Consider the following 19,589-nt stretch of genomic DNA (forward strand, 5'->3'; position numbering starts at 1 on the left):
TTTTACCCAGTTTTCATCTCATTTGTGCAGAAAATTAAGCAGATCAGATTGCCATGTTTCTCACGGCGACTCCGATTCAATCAGCGTATATATCGGCGAATGCGACGATTTTACATTTGCTCATTTGCACCCATCTTTTGAAACCGACCACCCGCGATACACTAAGTTTATGGCCTATTCTTGTCGCTGTGGCAAAGTATTTTGACTCTTCCAAATCAGTTCTATGATGTGAACATGCTAAATGATCGTCTCACTACTTCCATTGCGAGCTTCGGCACATGATTGGACGATTGACGACGGATACTTGTTCTAAAGCCGTTTCCAATCGGATTTCTTGGTTTTTCAGCAGGGTTTGGGTCTGGTCAATACAATTTTAATTCTACTAAATATTTACTTTTTGTTGCTTCTTTTTTTCTCGTAAAAATGATTCTTACCGTTTCTGTGGACACTGCGCCTACTCTCCCGCACGTATCGTTTGTAATACGCAATAATTTTAACGCGCGCAAGGTGGTCGGTTTCAAAAGAGGTGGTCGATATGTAGTAGTCTCACCATACCGGTAATAATGATAAAAAAATATATTCAAACATTAACATACATGTAGTCATAGGCCCCCTAGATAAATACAAAATCATTAGATCTCTATTTGTCAGTTTGTAGATCTTTCTTTAGATAGGTGCTGCACTGTGCACGAGCCGCTGGCGGTGAGTGCCCAGTGTGCACCATCTGAAGAAACCAAGCTTTCTCTGCATTTACTTTTACGCACGACAGAGCAAGTGCCATTGTTTGTATTTATAATATAAAATAGCAACACAAACGGTGAACACAGAAACAAATTCTTAAAAAGTTGCAGTACAGTTTTCACTTCTGGGAATTCTACCGCAATGGTTTGCTTGAGCGTGCAGTGTCAATTTTCGTTGCGCACCTTTTGCACGTCGCTGCATGCAGCGCACCAAATAATTGGATGTCACGTGCCGCGTATTGGCCAATCGCGATGCTTGAAATAATATACCTATTTTATAATTATTTTTAATAATTGCTATGACAGTGTTTATTTTCAAGTCTCATCTCAATAAAATTTATCGCCATGTTTCACGGGCGGGTCCCGAGATTGGACATCCCCTGCCATTGGTTCGTTCAACATGTCATAGCTGTTAGCACATCGCGAGTTTAAAAAGTAAATCATGCGTTCAAGATCAAGAGCCGCTGAAATTTGTCGCACCGCATCATCGCATGTGATGTGCAACACGGATGTTGCAGCGGTCATTTGCTCCCGCATTGCGAAACAGGGCCAGGGGCCTGTTTCATAAAGCTGTTCTTAAGTTACGAATGACTTTACGCTCGACTGGTGACCCTTTCTTGTGCTACATGATATGTAGCTGACTTATGTATAAGAACATGTACCAGTCGTTCGTAAAGTTGTGCGTAACTTTCCGAACAGCTTTATGAAACGCCACCCAGGTTACTTACACTACTGGTATTCGCATTGACACAGAATCACTTTTTTGGGCAATTTTGGGTCTGACAATCATGCACTTACAAAATGTTGCAAAATGTTGGACAAAGTTCCTATTAATGAATCCAAGAATCTTGCTTACATCGCTAACAATCTGACTGGCATGGTTGGTCCAGGACAAATCACTGGATAAATCAAAATCTCACATTCTCATTATTTTTCTCCCTCTCCCCTTAAGCAAAATGACATGGACGCGACACCATGTAGAGGTAGCTGAAACGTGTGCTCATAACCACCCCCACACGAGTCATCTCACCGAGTGCATCAGGGTTTTCATCAAGGATTCTTACTCTAAAACATTTCAGTCTGGTAGCAGCGGTCAGATGTTTGGATGCATGGTCAGCTGGGGCTTGGGGTGCATTGTCTTCCCTCTCTGTCTTGGCGTCTTTCAGGTAAGCCCTGAAGGGAGGGGAGGGAGAGTTTCATGAAAGTTGTCAGCACTGACTAAATACATGTATTCTGACAATTTCCGTGAAATTCTTTGCACTTTAATTGGCCGAGAGCCACTGACCTCTGACTGTTACTACTGTCAGAGAAAGTCAAGTTGTGCAGTGCTGTCAGCTTTTATGATAAGGTCCCCCAACACTCTGTATGATCAATTCAGACACCATTTTGGAAATTATGCAGTAGGACTGCTCAATGAAATTAAAAGTCTAATCTCCTGGTACCGTAATAATATGTTTTACTAAATCTTTTGCTGAAATTTGACTTGTGAAATATTGTTCCCATATCTAAGCGATTATTTGACTTATGGGGTGTTATGGAAGAAAATATAACTTGGATTCAATTGTGAATTTCTGTTGCAAATTTACAACTGACGAATTTAACAATTTGTACTAGACCAAAAGCTTCGGTCTCTGTTATGTTGGTTGTTCAGCTGAACTCCGTTGGCTTCACTCACCAAATACAGAGACCGAAGTTCTAGCGCGATCTGTACAGGGGACTCAATGGCCATATGTTTATGTACTTAAGATTGGATAAAACGTGAAAGTGAATTTGCGCGACAGCCGAGGTTAGTCACTGTTTTTGTTCCTTTCAACTTCATTTTTCTCCGTTTTTTGGCAATTAATGCCAAGAGGGAATATAAATTTGCATTTTGGTCGCGTTAATTTTCAAAATTTTTATTCATTAAAGACAAAAATTGAAGAGCCCCGACGGGGGGGATTTTGCATTGCAAGTCCCCTAATGGTGGCTGCACGATAGTGAGCCGTCTGTGTACGAGAAATTAAAAAAAAAAATTTAAACTCCTCGAAACAGACGGCTGCCAGCTGTCTAAATTTGTACCAGTAATTTTTGTTTCAGAAAGCAGACCCACAATTTATAGTGCAAATCGGTAATTAATTTCAAAGACTTACAGGTGTATGAATGATATTGGGGACTGAAATGGACTTTCAATTGACTGCACATTTTTTGCAACACCTCATTAGTCATGTTCAACATTCATGAAGGCCAACTCACAGTAGATCTGCATTACATTCACGTCTGAAATTAATGTTGTAAATCGGATCAAAAATCAGATCGAAAATCGGATCGGCAGTTAAGCTTCTAAAATCGAAATCGAATCGAAAATCGAATCGGCGATGTTTAAAAATAAAGGAATACATAAAACTTTTGTTCTCGGTCGCGCGCATCTTCTTGACAAAGTCACAAAGACGAATGTTTAGGAATGGAAGTCGCCGACATGCGCGATCATTTGGAACATGTTTTAAAAGGGTTTTGAGGTGTTACTGCTTTACAACAAAATGAGTGATTAACCGAATGACGCATCTTCCAGCAAAGGAAGATAATTCTCATAGATCACAGGTCAATGAACGATCGGCGGGACATCTTTTTAAGCTGAGCTCAGCTCAGTTCGCTCATTATAATATATGATTACAGCCACGCCCAAAAACCATTCCAAAGTACACCCATTTTGTGAAAATAGCTTACTTGTATATCATTTCTCCGAAACAGTCCTCGAAAAAGTTAAGTCACGCCTCAGTATCGATCTTTCTGTATACCCACCCTCTCAACAATATCAGTGAATTACCAAATGCGCGCAAGCACACAATACAAGATAGTTTTGGGGCAGAGCCGAAAACTGGTACCGCCCAGACATGAACGGGCTAGCGCAGAATTCTTTACTTTACCTTTTGGCATGTGCACGTGGTGGGTTTGATTGACGGTGCTATTCTTTGAATTAGCTCACTAGCTGGATTAATGATAATATCAGGGCAAGTATGGCTTACATAATACGTACAACACGCAACTCATCCATGCACACACACAGCTCTCAAATTCCCTTGCAATTATTCGTCCCTTGGTTGTGTGTGCACTTATGGGCGGGATTTAAGCAGGGCAATCACTAGCATCATGGACCTATTAGCATATATACAACACAACATTCAATCATACACTTTTCTCAAACTCCCTTGCTATTCGTCCATTGTATACACTCATGGGTGGGATTTATCAGCGAAAGCACTAGCATACATAATACGTACAACACATTCATGCACCCATGCGGTCACACACAGCTCTCAAACTCCGTTGCTATTGGCCATTGTGTGCACTCATGGGCGGAATTTATCAGCATTTAGCACTAGCATACATAATGCATGTAATATTCATGCACCCATGCGGTCACACAGAGTTCTCAAACTCCATTGCTATTGGCCATTGTGGGCACTCGTGGGCGGGATTTATCAGTATAAGCACTAGCATACATAATGCATGTTTTATTCTTGCACCCATGCGGTCACACACAACTCTCAAACTCCCTTGCTATTCGTCCATTGTATACACTCATGGGCGGGATTTGTCAGCACTAGCATACATAATGCGTACAACATATTCATGCAGTCATACACCCATGCAGTCACACACAGCTCTCAAACTCCATTGCTATTGGCCATTGTGTGCACTCATGGGCGGGATTTATCACCATAAGCACTAGCATACATAATGCATGTAATATTTATGCACCCATGCGGTCACACACAGCTCTCAAACTTCATTGCTATTGGCCTTTGTGTGCACTCATGGGCGGGATAAATGACAATCCCAGTACAAGTACATGTTCCTTGTTTGTATTATACGATACATTCATCTAAAGTTCCACTCCCACCATACCAGTCAGCGCAGCTACCGGTAGGTCATAAGTAGGTCAACTTGTTGCGAGTCTTTTCTGACATTCCTGGAATCTGATTGTTCGAACTATTCCATTGTTAACAAGCTCTAAATAGAAAAATCTTGAAATATGTTCTGACTGCACTGTAAATAGATCTATGCCGATTTTTTCCTTCAAGGGGCATGATCGAAGATCGGCAGGTGATCGCCGATTGTTGTGAAATCGAATGGAATCGGTTGCCGATTGCAAAATCGGTTACAAGCTTAGTTGGATAAAACTTCTCAGTAGTCGTAGGGAGATGTAATGGATCAAAATTGTTAAATCATCTTCTTATTTGTTGAGAGGCCTGATTAGTTACAAATCATATACTCCAGTCAAAGGCTGATTTTGCCCGTAACTTTAAATCATATCATAAGCTGCATTATAAGTGGTAATAAGCCATGTATAGTGTGGGAGGAAGCGTAGCTGGACGAAAAATCCCTTATAAAAAAAAGTTACTGGTGCAGTACATTTTTGCCAGTGTACATTACAGAATCTATTTCCAAAATGTTTATGTCTCAGGCAAGTTATCAATGAATTTGCATGGCAGCAAATCGTGTACCTTGAGATCTGCATCAGACATGTCATATTGTGAAGCCCCAAACTGTAGTATTGCGAAAATGCAATGATCCCTATGACCATATATCACAAAAGTTTTTCAATCAATCGCAAACTGGCATTGGCCAATCAAGGTCTATGTTCAGCATAGTCTCATCTACATTGTACCAAACATTTTTTTCGTTTTATGATTGATCACATGCTACAAGGGCCCATGAAGTTTTTCACTCTTTAATGAATAATTTTATGATCTGCTTGACTTTGTTCTTACCAGGCATATTGTTAATTTTATCTTTTTAGATCGGTGTATTCAAACCATTATCGGTGACATCCTCTCATCTGCTGGCTCCTGCTATCGGCCTGGGTTCTGTTGCTCTGTCAGGCATAGCTTCATCAATCACTGTCTTCACTGCATACTCAAATTACAATGGTAAGAATGTTTTCTTGGGCCTGTTGGTACTGGAAACATAAATTTCATGTGCCTTAGAACAGCGCTTCTCAAATGGTGGGCCGCGGCCTCTTCGAACATGGTATGTCCGATCAGTCTACGTGGGTCAAACAAAACTAAAGCAGGCTTAGGTATCATGTACACTACGTGGTTTCAATCTTACTTGAATGTGAACCTCATGTGCATGAATATTGTGTATGTAGTTAATTGTCACCCATTAACCGGACATTTGCAAATGCAGAATAGTTCTCAAACTGTTAGTTTCAAATGTGCTTCAGAGCTTTGTGTTCAAATTTCACGAAACATTTTTGCCACAAAATTGACATTTTCTTAAAATTTTCATAGGTGGGCCTCGAAAAAAATCTGAGAGTTAAAGTGGTCCTCAAGTAAAAAAAGGTTGAGAAGCACTGCCTTAGAAAACCATGACCAGCCTCCCCAAAACTGACAAGAAGTCACCAGGGAAAGTTCTCTGTAAATAACCAAAATATTTTCATAATCTCAAAATTTGAATTTGTATAATTAAATAAAACACAGGATGCATTCATTGATTGTATCATTAGTTGAATTGATACTCATCAGTCTTCTCATCATTTTTTTTTTATATATATTTATTTTTTTTTCTGAATGATGTTTTCCCTTGACAGTATCTGAATCAAGAGAGCTGGATGTGAGGTTCACAGATCTAGTTTGCTATGGACTTGGGTCTGCTGCAATCTTCAAACTACTCAGGGGAAAATTTTCATCTGTTCTTCCAAGTACTATTCTTAAACCAGGTACATGTATGACATAGCACTACCCATCCTACATGTAGATCCCATTTCATTAAGACTGGCTATAATATTAAGTGCACCATTTCTATAATGAGTTTACGATTAGCCAATCAAATTGACAGATTTCAGTGGCTTTTAACAGTTATGCAAATTTAACATTGTGACAAGTTTTAATGAAATGGGACCCAGGTTAGGTAATGAAGGTATAACTGAGTAAAAACTTGTGAAAAAGATCACATTTAGTTGAGCCATTGACTTTTAAAGCCTGTCCAAAGCTTTGATGAAGGATTGATAATGTGAATTACCGGTATGCTTGAGTATTGTCAGATTCTGCAGAAACTGCAGTGACCATTGAATCTTTTTCAATCTAATTCTTTGTGAAATTTGAATATTTAGCACTCTCTGTCAGAACTGTTTTTTCTTTTAAAAAGATCCCTTAACCCTAAATCTCGCGGGGTATTTTGATTCTTGTCATTTCCAGGGGGGGCCATTATGGCCCCCCCCCCTTATGATCTTGGCCGCCGATCGCGCGAGCAACGCAAAAATTTGCACGCTGGTAGTGTGCGATGTAATCTACAAGGCTGTATGGTAAAATTTTCCAAAATAATGAGATTTTATTTTATATGAATTAATTATGCTAATTTATGCATAAATCATACTTTTTGCTCTAATTTACTAAATAAAGCTCCTAGAATGCTAATTTTTGGTAAAAATTTTCTTTGTAGCATTCTTAACAATCGTAATTCAAAAAAACTTTGGTTTGGAAATAAATTTCTTATGTATTTTATTGTTTTATGAATTTCTTATGTATTTCTTTGTTTTTTTACTTTTTGTTTTTTATTGTTTTTTCAATGGAAATTGTTCCAGACATAATTCTGATCATAAACAAGGCAAAATTAATTAAATTTAATCAGTAAAAGTAGAAATAGTGATACATTTATGAATTTTGGCTAAATACGCAATTTGCATTGGATTTGTACATGAAATCACGTTTATGAGCAATTTTGGGTCTGACATGCACTTGCATAATGTTGCGTAATGTCGTAACCGCGTACCCGGGCGTCACAAATTTGGTCTCAAAATTTGCGCGAGACTTGAATGTAAAAAGTCAGTGAGCTGCGAGGTGAAAAAATTTCGCGCAGCAGATATATCGCGAAAATTGTTGAGGGGGGCCATTATGGCCCCCCCCCCCCCCGGGAGAATTAGGGTTAAACAAATGCATTTTTTATCGGGAGCGCCTTAAGCACCTAACAGGTGGATTGTGTGCACTACATAGGTGTAACCTATAGTATTATACAAATGATGCACTGATGTGAGTGCATTGGGAGGTTTTGTGAGCTCTTGGCTCAGCCAAGTGGGTTTAGACTAGTGTCCATAGTTACCGCATGCTCACTAGTCCTACCGATGCACAAAGAAACCTGTGTATCATTTGTTTTATAGAATGGTGGATTTTTCTTGCTAAAATTACATGTACTTGTGCGTGATACCCATCCCATGAATTATTATTGTTATTGTCTCAAGGGGCGTTTGCAAGGAGAGGTATTCCAGCAACAAAGAACTACGCTAGCAGTGGCAAGAAAGCAACATTGGCAGCCATTGGTAGTCGGCATGGCTGTCACACGTGTGGGAAACGCTGGACCGCTAAGAGCTTCATTGCTGACCACCAACCACCATTATCAGTAAGCTTCTTCCTCTCTCTATTGTTTACTATTATTTGTTTGTCACCTGTGCCTCAAAGGCGAAAAGGTATTAACTGAACCACTATGACCCCCGCAGGTCTCTCCTCCAGATATAACTGATTGGGGAGAGTGCAGGTGGACCACTTCACCAGGGTTTCCCCCTACTCTTACACGAATAGTGCAGTGGGTTTTAATGTGAAAATGTGGCGGCTCTCCTATTCACAGGCCTCTGTTTAACCTCCTATCCGAGGGACAGAGTGTTTTTCATTGTAACATAGCCTGCATCTATGAAACATTGGAGAGACGTTTACACACAACGCACTGACTTCAGTCATCCGCCCAGGGTGGACTCCAACCTACGATCTTTGGTTCGATGGGCAGATGCGTTACCGACTGAGCCAAAGATGCTCTCCTCATTTCCCTTTTTTTCTTTATTCTTTCTCACTCATGTCCCCTCTCCATTCTTGCATGTAGTTTCATGTTTCCGGTTTCTATTAGGTCAAATGTTCCATGAAGCAGCTGGTCAGTGATGTTCACTTGCAAGTTTACTCTGAGCCAATCAAATGCTAGGATTTCAGTAGATTATAACAAATAGTCAATGAAAATGAACCGTTTTATGAAATGCTCACACGGTTTGTTACATAAGTGCAAGACTACAAAGCTGCAAGTTTCACCACTGACATAATACTTTGTGGAGAATAATGGGGTATTTCTTGTAAGAAACTTGCAATCCAGTGTCAATTTTGGGTTGCAAAATCAATCATGGGTCTGGTATTTAATTGCAAATTTGCAATTATCGAATGCTGGTCTGCATCTTCGAACAAGAAATAATTATCAATTTGTTATTGATATATCAAAGTAAATTTGCAATCGATTGCTAATATTTTCTTGCAACACTATCTTAGTCAGGCTATGAATTTTACAGCCAACTCCCGTTCATGGGGAAGAACTTTTATAATAAAATACATGTAACTCTATCAAAGATAGTGCTCAAATCTATCGAACCTTCTGGGCGTTCTTTTGTCAATAAAACCTAAATATTTAGTACCAAGGGAAGAGTGTTCTTGTGACGCAAAACTTTTTTATTCTAAATTTTTGGGAGGAAAAATATTGATTAAGTATTGCAAAGGCTGCACACAGAAGGGGAAAGCATGGATATTACATTACTGTAATTGTTAAAATGAAACTTGCATAATTTTTTTTGAATTTTAGTCAATAGAATTGCGATAAGATCCTGCATTTTCATATGAATAATGAGTAACACATAACCTCTTCAGACATTAGTCTCAAAATGCTGGGACGCCAATTCTCCTCATACTATTAAAGTGCTCCCCAGTGCTTTATGTTTGGCATTGACAATGTTCAGGGAAACTGAAATATTTATCATCACTCTTAGATTTTAACAGATTTTCTTTTATTATCAAAGTTCAAAGGGCCTGAAAACGTAGTCACGTGTGGATAATTTTTCTCACTGTAGCACATCGATTTCATCTTCTGTAATTCAGGCCTAATCATAACCAGTTATTTCTCTTTGTTCCAACAGTTACCAAAGAGAACGGATATTATCCACACACTATCCAAGCTGTTCCGTCCCCACGAGCCGGAGTATCGCTTCTACCCCCATTGTCCCAGCTGCTCACGGGTCCAGATGACGTACCTTGGTGCGATGGCCAACCAGCGCACCACCGACCTCACCAAAGGGCGCATCGTGCGGATGGATTTCAATCATATCGTCACGCACGCCACGTCATTAAGACTCTACCACCTCTATCTACCTCTCCCTGCGGTTCTGGCTGCTGCGTACAATGCATGTGCGGGATAAACGGTCATTCAGACTGGGCATGACAATACTCTGCAATCGTTTTATTTGCAATGTGAACAGTGTTAGGATCATCTTACATTCCAATTTTACACAAGTGTAGTGACTTCCCTCCCCTTCTTTTTTCATTCATTGATTCATTGGGAACGCTGATAAGTGAAAGTTTGAACAATATCACACGAACAATAAGGAAGTTTTTTTTTTTTTTTAAGTTGTAAATATTGGTAATCAATATACTTATGGAGACTTCGAATTGGCTACATCTGTGATGAAAGGCAAGGACTACTCTTCCCTACTCTTCCATGTACTCCAATACATAAAATGGCTAAAATGTAATTTTATTCAAAAGTTTTTACTTAAAATTATATTTTTCTTTCATGAGGACAAAAAAACAATATACTACCTGGGTTATATTTAGATTACTTCCCTAGCGGAATAGGTACTTGGAAAAAAACACAAATCCTAATAATTAAGTGCATGGCCTATGAGAAAGTTGTCCTTGCCCCTTGTCATAATTTACTTACCCAGTTGCCAATTTGAAATCTACATAGTCTTAGGGATCTCAATTTTAAAACAGCCATAACTTTCTTATTGCTTGTCTGATTTCTTTCAAACTTTCACCATTCTGTTTTATTTATTTTTCTCCATTCCAATGCAACATTTTATGACCAGTGCTGTATTCCCTGTTTAAATAAAATTTGCATGTTGGCATTTAAGCATGACTCTCAGTCACATTTAAATCTTGGTGGAACACTCCCCCCCCCAGTAACTTTTGTCTAAAATCAAGTCTATTGGGACCACAAAACTTTGATTGACTTTTTAAAGAGAAATTTGACCCAGAAGAGATATATGTGTGACCAACCACCCCCAAACCAACAATAAGTCACCAGAGTAGGATCTCTGTAAAAAGCTAAGATACTAATTTGGTCTCCAAAAAGCAAAGATTTGAGAATAATGTTTCTCCATTCTGTAAAAATTTGAATACGTCGAATGAAAGAAAAGATACCTGGGCTTCTTTGACACCATTTTCAAACTGCTTGGAAGTTTCACCAAGATTGCACGGTGTGTACATCTTATGCTTGAGTGAACCACAAACTTCAAACCCTTTTTATACCCTGCCAAACGAAGTTTGAAGGGCCATAGGAATCGGGGTATTATGATATTTGGAACACAAATTGGTCTTAAGTTAAAGAAGTGCAAGACACACTTTCTGCATGATTTGGATTTTGGAAATTGTGTAACGGTATATTATGTCAAAAATTAGGTAAAAATTTTGCATTTAGAACTACTACTACAAACCATTGGAACAAGATAGCTTGTGTGAAAACAGAAAAATCAAAGAAACAGATCAACAAAAGTTTGAGAAAAATCGGACAAATAATGAGAAAGTTATGAGCATTTGAATATTGCGATCACTATTGCTATGGAGATAGCAAATTGGCAATGCGACAAAGATGTGTGATGTCACTGATGAACAACTCTCCCCATTACTTTAGTATATATTTCACTTGAATTGCCTCTTTTATCACATCTATCCATAAATCATGTGTTCTTTCTACATGAGGGCATGTAATACATATTTTTTAAGAATACATAGTGGATAAAGAGTTTGTATCATCGTAAGAAAAAGCAAAAAGAGACATTTTGAGGGTATTTTATAGTCCACCAAAGGGAAAGTTGTTCATCAGTGACATCACACATCCTTGTCGCATTGCCAATGGGAGGATCTCCATAGCATTAGTGATTGCAATATTCAAATGCTCATAACTTTCTCATTAGTCCGATTTTTCTCAAACTTTCTTTATTCTTATTCTTTGATTTTTCTGGTTCTACACAAGCCTATTTGTTCCAAAGGTTTCATTCCCCTTTAACAATTCTCATGATTTTTGGCTCGGACATTGCTCTTGAGATAAAGATGTGCAAGACATTTTGTTGCATGTGTTGGAAATAGGGTTGCCATGGTAACAATCTATGACATGGCGAAAATTGGGTAAAAACCTTGTATTTCAAACTACTTCATCAGTTTTCAACCAATTTTCACAGAATTTAAGATGTGCATGATACATTTGTTGCATGTGGTGGAAAAAAAACTTGCCATGGTAATCACATCGTACGGACAAAAACCCAGGAAAACTCACTGCACATCAAAATACTTCCTTAGTTTAGGGCTAGTGCTCACAAGCGTTGACACCAACTTTGGTCTTTGGCTAAAAACATGCAATTCCCCATTCCAAATGTGTTTAAAATTGTGTTGCCATAGTAACAGCATGTTATTGCTAAAAAGCCAGTAAAACTACTTCCCATTTTTTTACTATTACTCTTAAAACTTGACACAAACAATTCATCTTGGGTAAAGAGTGACATGCAATATTATGCAATAAGTGTGTTTGAAACTGCATGGCCATGGTAATGTCATAGTGGCAGTGGCAGGGTATTAATCACCCCCAGTGATTATTTCTAGTTTCTCCTAATTCTAAGAGGCTCTTGTTGAATTTCCTCTGCATTTAAATAAGTACTAGTGAAGGTTATTATTCATCAATTTGAACAAGTTGAATATCATCATAAAGCTTAAAAAGTACCATTTCATGCTCAATTAAAATCTTCTTGTCATGCTTGGGTGACTTATTGTTGGTTTGGGTATGTGCTGGTTACGTAAAGCACGATTTGCATAATCTGGTTTTCAAATTTTGTTTTGACCTAGGTGACTGGGTATTAGAGTTATGGAAGATTTGCCACTATTGCAGTTCATTACAAAATTACATTAACATGTATGTTGTAAAATTGTTATGTTTTGTGTGGATGTAACAAAATTAAATGAAAAGGTTTGATAGCTGTAATATATTTGCTGGGGTCCCAAACTAGGCCCTATACAAACACAATCACCAGTTACAATGCATTATACCTTGGCATGTTACTACCTTTTTGGTATGAAAACTTGTAGCAAGAATGGAAAGGGCTCTAAATATCATTTTATCGGGGCACATGTCCATATGGGGGGAGGCCGGAGGCACATACTCCCCCCCCTTCTCCATACATTTATTTGGATTCCTATTTTACTATCACTGCCTTATTTCATTGTCAAAATTTGTACATACAAATTTAAATAGTGCATATATTAAACATAACTTTTTATCATATTTGTCAAATAAATTATGATTGATACAATTCCCTGTTTTAAATTGGCCTATATTTTATGTGGATATCTGCCATTATACTGACATTGCTGTGATTACTTTGATACAAATTTACAAACATCAAGAGTTGATCAGAGAGGAAGAGCATGAAAATAGGTATCGAGCAAAAATAAGAGGAGAGTTTACGCCAACACTAAGTTGAGTTAAGTTGAGAAAGAAAGAGAGAGAGAGAAAAAGGGAGAGAACGAATGTAAGAAAGAATGAATAATTTAATGAAATGGATGGATGAATGAAAGAAAGAAAGGAGAGAAATGGAAATTAAGAAAAAAAAATTTAATTCCAAAAGTTATTTTCCTCAATCTGTTTACAAACAAAGTGAAAATAAATATAGGGCAGTCAGTAAGTAGTCCCCGAAACTTGAAAAGTGCCCCTTGAAATTGAAAATGTAGACTTTTTTTCTTTTTTTTTTATAGCTCACTATGAGAGTTTAACTAAACTGCGTAAAATGTTGGAGTGACAAAAAAATTTTAAAACCAGATATGTTGAGTGACAAGATGCATCACACTGAAACTAGGCCAATTTGTTGAAGATTTTTGTTATTGGAACTTGGTTGATTTAGTAGTTCTATAGAAATCAGTATTTATTTGCCAAGACACAGGACTTGATCTCATTATTACCAACATTACATTTATTTCATATAATCCAAAAACTGGAACAAGAAATAAAGGACATCAGACATACATGTACACTTAATTGTTTAATGGCAAGACTAACGATACAAAAACCATTTTGTCCGGCCCCTATTAAGGGATTTGACTCGTTTCAGTGTGTGGTGATTTGTTGATAATTGACCCGTTCATTTTTTTACAATTAGTTTATTATTTTTTGTGATTTGTTGATAATTAATCCTTTTCTCTTTTTTTAAATTAGTTTAGTATTTTTGTTTATTCTTATTGTTATGGACAGTGTTCGTTTCAAGTGTTGACGCCCTCTACGTTAGATTGATCAAGTATACTCCAAATTGACTTCTGCTACATGAAGTCGGTCAACACCAAACTTCCTTCCGATCTGAAGCTATTCGTTGTATCGGATCTCATTGAGTTTTTCAAGAGGTAATATGGCATTCAAATTTAGGGTGATATTTTCCAAATGTTCTTGTTAAAAAAAGGCGCGGCAAAGCAATGTCAACGTCAATCTCGAGTGACGGGACGTCTGTGCACGTGCAGTGTTCCCTACACCGTACCGTACGGTTTCGCAGGGGTCTGGTCGGGCAGCGCAGCAGCAGGTTCGATTGGCCGCCGCGTCGGGGTCGGTTTGCAGAGACCCAGAGCCGAGTCAGACTCAGAGAAAGTGGCGTTGCCGTTGTCATCACTTTGTCAGTGGCTCAAACCTAATCTTTGGTCAAATTTTCATTTTTGAAAATTCTGGAAGCAAGCCCGTGATTCACTCCATTTAATTACCAGATTTCATATCAAAGTTTGTATTATTTTAAGGACAGGCAAACCCCAACAAATAGGTGAATTGATAATGATATAATAAGCTTAACAATGAAAATTTCATCAAACTCGGATGTAAAATAAGGAAGACATAGTTAGGCCTATGACATTTTGAAGTTTCACTTACAAAATATTGACAGTGGCCTAAATATATTCACATCCAGATCTGTATGCAAATGAGGAGGTTAACACCATCCACTCATTGATCACTATTTCTTTTGTAATTGTAAATCATTTTAAATGAAATATTCAAATTTTCTCCTCATTGACATTGTCCTGTGAACAAAGTTTTATTTCTCCCTGACACATGTGGAATTACCATTGTTTTAACATTTTATGGTTCAGTCAAGTTGGTCCTTATTGTCAAATCTGTATTCAAACAATATTAAAAGTAAAAGATATAGACTATGCTACTAGGGACATCATCGATTCTCTCATTTGCATGTCTATGCTGCACAAAATTAGTCACATGCAAATGAGAGAATCGATAGTCTATTAGACTATGTATAAAAAATAAGCGAAAAATCTCTTTTATTTCTTGTTTTACATCTGATTTTGATGAAACTTTCATCATTATGCTTGTCTGATTTTTCTCTATTGATCAACATTTTTCTGAGGTGGACTTGACCTTTTTGATTCGATATTTTACCTTTCTGATTTTACAAAGCAGCCTAAACCATTCTATGTGTACTATTAAAGGTCTCTAGAATGGTGCGTAAAGGTCAAAACCCGACCTAGATGTTGCAGGAATGTGGTTTGTGTTGCTAAAAAAAATTTACTTTACGAATCGGCTCAAACCTTGGTTTGTGTCGCTGTCAATGTTCATGAGATGTGTGAATTTACAAAGTGACTTTGGCTCAAACCCCTTGTTTTGGGTAAAATGAACAAGTTTCCGAAATGCATACGTGCAGTTCATTTCAAGTATTAAAAAGCTAAATTTGAATTACGAACAATTTTTTTTATGTATTAAAAAATAAATAAAATGTAGGTCTATGCTTTAAATTGATATAGTCTAGATTTCTTTCAAATCATGAAATTATGAGCATTTGAAAATTAAACCTCCAAACTTGAATGCGATTATCTCGAAATTATGTTTTGGATTTGGAGACTAGCTGACTTGAGCCAGTCCATACAAGTCACTGACATTGACAAACTGCACACTGCATACTTCGGTCCTACTTTCATTCATTCTCACAAGAGACAATTTGCTATAAAAGTGATGTAATTTTAGAAGAAAAGATTTAATGAAGTTCAGCAATCTCCATTCATATAATTCAAAATCACCTGAAGAGGAAAATTCCAATATCACATCATTCAAAACTTACCACAGCATAAATTTCATATTTTTTCCAGGATAGGATTGGGAATGCTTTTCCTGGATTTATGATGGATGACGGTGAGGATGGCAGAAATCACAATGACAAGAACTTTGAGCCACAGGCCTTTCCTCCTATTGAAGATGACTGCATGCATTGCTTTGACTACATAGATACCGGTTTAGACGTTGACGATGAAGATGATGAGGACGAGGATGGAAGGGAAGATGCTTCTGAGGATGGTGCTTCTGAGCAATGGTCAAAGGAGCTGTACAGTTACAAGCCAGGAGACTTTGCCGGTCCTACCCCTGGACCAACAAGAAACCTTGAGGCTGCTGCCAATGAGCTGGACTTCTTCTACTTGATGTTTCCTCCTTCGTTGATTGAGCATCTAACCCAAGTGACAAATCAATTTTCTGAGCAGCAGCGTATCACCAACCCAGACATTCCAAGTTGGAAACCAGTGTCAGTAGACGAGATGAAGGTCTTTCTTGGAATGCGGATCTTCATGAGTATCCCGTTCCCGCATGAGCTAGCGTTCTGGGATTCGTCCAACCCTCTTGGGTCAATTAGTATGGCAGATGTAATGAGTATGGAACGCTTCAGGGATATCAGCATGAACTTTTGTGCCAATGATGAAAAGAAGCAACCTCCTGAAGGGGATACCAACTATGATAAATTGTATGAAGTTAGACCAGTGATAAATGAAGTCTTAGCCAAATGTTTACTGGAGTATAACTCTCATCAAAGCTGTTTGATTCATGCCTCTCATATACATGCATCAGACAATCCTGGATTCATTCTCCGCAGGAAACCGTTTAACATGGAAGTATTGATGAGGTCGGACTCTGTGAGTGGATACTGCTGCGAGTTCTTGGTGTACGTCGGAGAGGTGAACCATGAAAATGAGGATGATGAGCCTCAGCCTGAAAAGAGGTTTCCATCACGGATGGTGTTGGAGCTGTGCCAAAAGCTCAAAGGACTCAACCACGTCATCACCATGAGTAGTTACTTCACCTCACCTAAGCTTATCAAGACACTACTCAGCATGGACGTCCTAGCCCGTGGTACAGTTACCAGGAAACTCAAAGGGTTTCCAAACACCCTTCTCTCTCAGACTCGTGTCGCAAAGCAAGGCGAATCCGCTGTTGCCCAGCAAGGCAGCACGTCTGCTTATGCCTATGCCTGGCAGAACCGTGATGTGGTCAATCTAATATCCACAGCAGATGACCCAACAGCTGTGTCGTCACTTGAATGGGAGCATCGTGGAAAGAAAAGGGCAGTTCCCTATCCTGGTGTTCTCAAAGAGTACAACAAGTGCATGGGTAGAATGGAAAAACTGGATAGATCGAGAGTAGAGTGTTCCACAGCAAGAGAAAGTTCTCGATGGTGGGTCTACCTCTTCTGGTGCGTGTTTGACATTGCCATTTTGAATGCATTCGTCTTGATGAGAGATTCCAAGGCCCACCAGAGATCCGCTCCAAATGGGAAGCGTAAGACCCTGAAAATGTTGAAGTTCCGACAGAATCTGAGCAAGCAGCTCATGGATCATAAAGAACATGTGGGTGAGGGTGAGAAATAAAAGACCATCACTAATTTTATCTGGACCAATGTGCTAGGGATTTGGGAATGTCTATATTGGATACAGTTTGCAGGTCTACTTTCTATAGATGATTGGAAATTATCTGATTACTTTATGATAAGAGTGAAAGAAGAGGAATGAATATACTTTCTATTCTGTTCTCTTTGATTCTTGTTTGATCACATTACACCTTTCCAACAGGTGAAATATGATTTTCAACAGGGTTGGCGGATTTAAATCACGTTGATTTAAATCGTGATTTAAATCGCGATTTAAATCACCATGATTTTTTTTTAAATCATTGATTTAAATCACTTCCATTGAAAAATGTACAAATCATGGACAAAGTATTTGTTCAATGCAGTTTTAATTCTTCAAGTCAACTGAAAAACTTTGAATTAACTTTATATCAATAAAAGATCAACAAAGTCTTCATATCTACTTAAAACAAATTAAAATCAAATTAATAAAATCAGGTAATTCCTTAAAAACTACAGATGTATGTTATCAATAGGTACTCATTTTTTGTAAATTATGTCGAGTTTTTCTTCTGAAATTTTACATTCTTTGTCAGTTATTATTAGTCAATTTCTTTCTTAACTTAAAGTTTTTACATAATCCAAAGACTTTTCAGAGAGCAGTTTGTAAAAAAAAAATATATAATATATAAAAGTCAATGAGAAAAGCTTTGTTGGCACTTGGCAGTTTTCCAGTTTTGATCCTTCGCCTACACATAACTACTTCTGTCATGTAAAATAAAAAAATGATACCTGCATGTAATCAACATATTTAACATGCCTCTTATTTCGTATTGTTACATTTATCATACATTTGATGTTTTGAATAACATAATTATAAAAATCACATTAACATAATGTAGTACAGTCATAATTTGACTGTTGAGAAAAGCTTTCTCTTATAAACCTTTTAAGTCACTGCAGCCCATTTTATGTTCAGTGCTACAAATAATGGAAGTTTTGTATCTGCATGTAATAATGGAAAGAGCTCTATAACAACAATTTGCAAAACTCAGTATAAACATTTAACACTGCATTTTAATGTTAAGATGCAGGTACTTCAGTTACAATCATTGGCAGTTGTAAGCTGTGTCTCATTTAAAATAAAATACTTCTTTTTGTAATACATATGTTGTAATTTAAGCAGTTTTGCAGTTTTTATCCTTTAAGTTAAAAGTAAGTAGATTTTTTTTCATACTTCATGGATCAAACAGATTTTTTTGTAGAGAATATGGGAATAAAAATTGTAGATTAATGTAAAAAAATCACAGTAACAGAATGTAGTATAGTCACCCTTTGACTAAGCTATCTCCTATATTGTTCTCCAAAACTGAGAGTTTTGCATCTATATCTGTAGCAAGAGAAGAGCTTTTTATCAAAAAGATCCTAAACATATACAGTTGTAGTCTCTCTTTGACTATTGTAAAGCTGTGACTAATTGAAAAAAATCATTGATTTGAATTATTTCTCTTACAATATACATGAATACTAGTAATTGGCAAAGGGTTTGTTGGCAGTTTTGATAAGGGATTTTTTCTCTTGGATTTTTTAAATATTTGAATGAAAAATCCCAGAGGGGAATTTTCTCTACTCACTGGGAATTCCCTATGGAATATTCCTTCATAGGCCTATGTATGATAGAATTAAGTTCGATACATGATTCCTCAAATTTATTTTTAATTGTCCATTTTTACTGGATTTTAATTACAAAATAACCCAAAATATGTGGTTAAGAACAATATTAGGGGTGAAATGTATAACATCAATATTGATTTCATTGTAAGAGTAAGGGGGGGGGATAATTACCCTTTTTTCGAAGGAACTTAAAAAATAAAAAAAATCTGATTTAAATTTAAAAAATCTGATTTAAATCAAATAAATCCGATTTTTTTATTTTTTTTTTAAAAATCAAAAAATCGCCAACCCTGATTTTCAATCATTGAACCAGCAGCTTATAGAAGGATAAAGAATTGTCTTCTGATTAATGGCAGCTTCCAATGAAGAAATACTCATGGAATATGAGTTTCAAAAATTTCTGAAGATTATTAAATTGATACTGCTCAGAGCTCTCTATAGTGCTCTGACTGCTGTCGGTTTATATGGTATTA

General features: G+C 37.4%; 2 protein-coding genes across 3 annotated transcripts; both read left to right on the top strand.

Moving 5' to 3' along the window:
* Positions 1–1,692: 1,692 nt before the first annotated feature.
* On the top strand, positions 1,693–10,128 carry LOC121430967. Its single transcript, XM_041628408.1, has 5 exons — positions 1,693–1,906; positions 5,521–5,650; positions 6,313–6,441; positions 7,960–8,117; positions 9,661–10,128. The coding sequence occupies exons 1-5, from the start codon at positions 1,697–1,699 to the stop codon at positions 9,937–9,939; spliced, it is 906 nt and encodes a 301-aa protein (XP_041484342.1). The 5' UTR covers positions 1,693–1,696; the 3' UTR covers positions 9,940–10,128.
* Positions 10,129–14,069: 3,941 nt separating this feature from the next.
* Positions 14,070–17,677, top strand: LOC121430838 (piggyBac transposable element-derived protein 5-like). Of its 2 annotated transcripts, none has more exons than XM_041628255.1 (2): positions 14,070–14,182; positions 15,925–17,677. In XM_041628255.1, exons 1-2 carry the CDS (start codon positions 14,106–14,108, stop codon positions 17,462–17,464), a joined length of 1,617 nt encoding a protein of 538 aa, XP_041484189.1. In that variant the 5' UTR covers positions 14,070–14,105; the 3' UTR covers positions 17,465–17,677. The 2 variants fall into 2 exon arrangements, with proteins under 2 accessions (XP_041484189.1, XP_041484190.1); XM_041628256.1 differs by having other exon boundaries at positions 14,097–14,182; positions 15,920–17,677.
* Positions 17,678–19,589: the final 1,912 nt, after the last annotated feature.

The sequence above is a fragment of the Lytechinus variegatus genome, chromosome 17, assembly GCF_018143015.1.
Source record: "Lytechinus variegatus isolate NC3 chromosome 17, Lvar_3.0, whole genome shotgun sequence".
NCBI lineage: Eukaryota > Metazoa > Echinodermata > Echinoidea > Temnopleuroida > Toxopneustidae > Lytechinus > Lytechinus variegatus.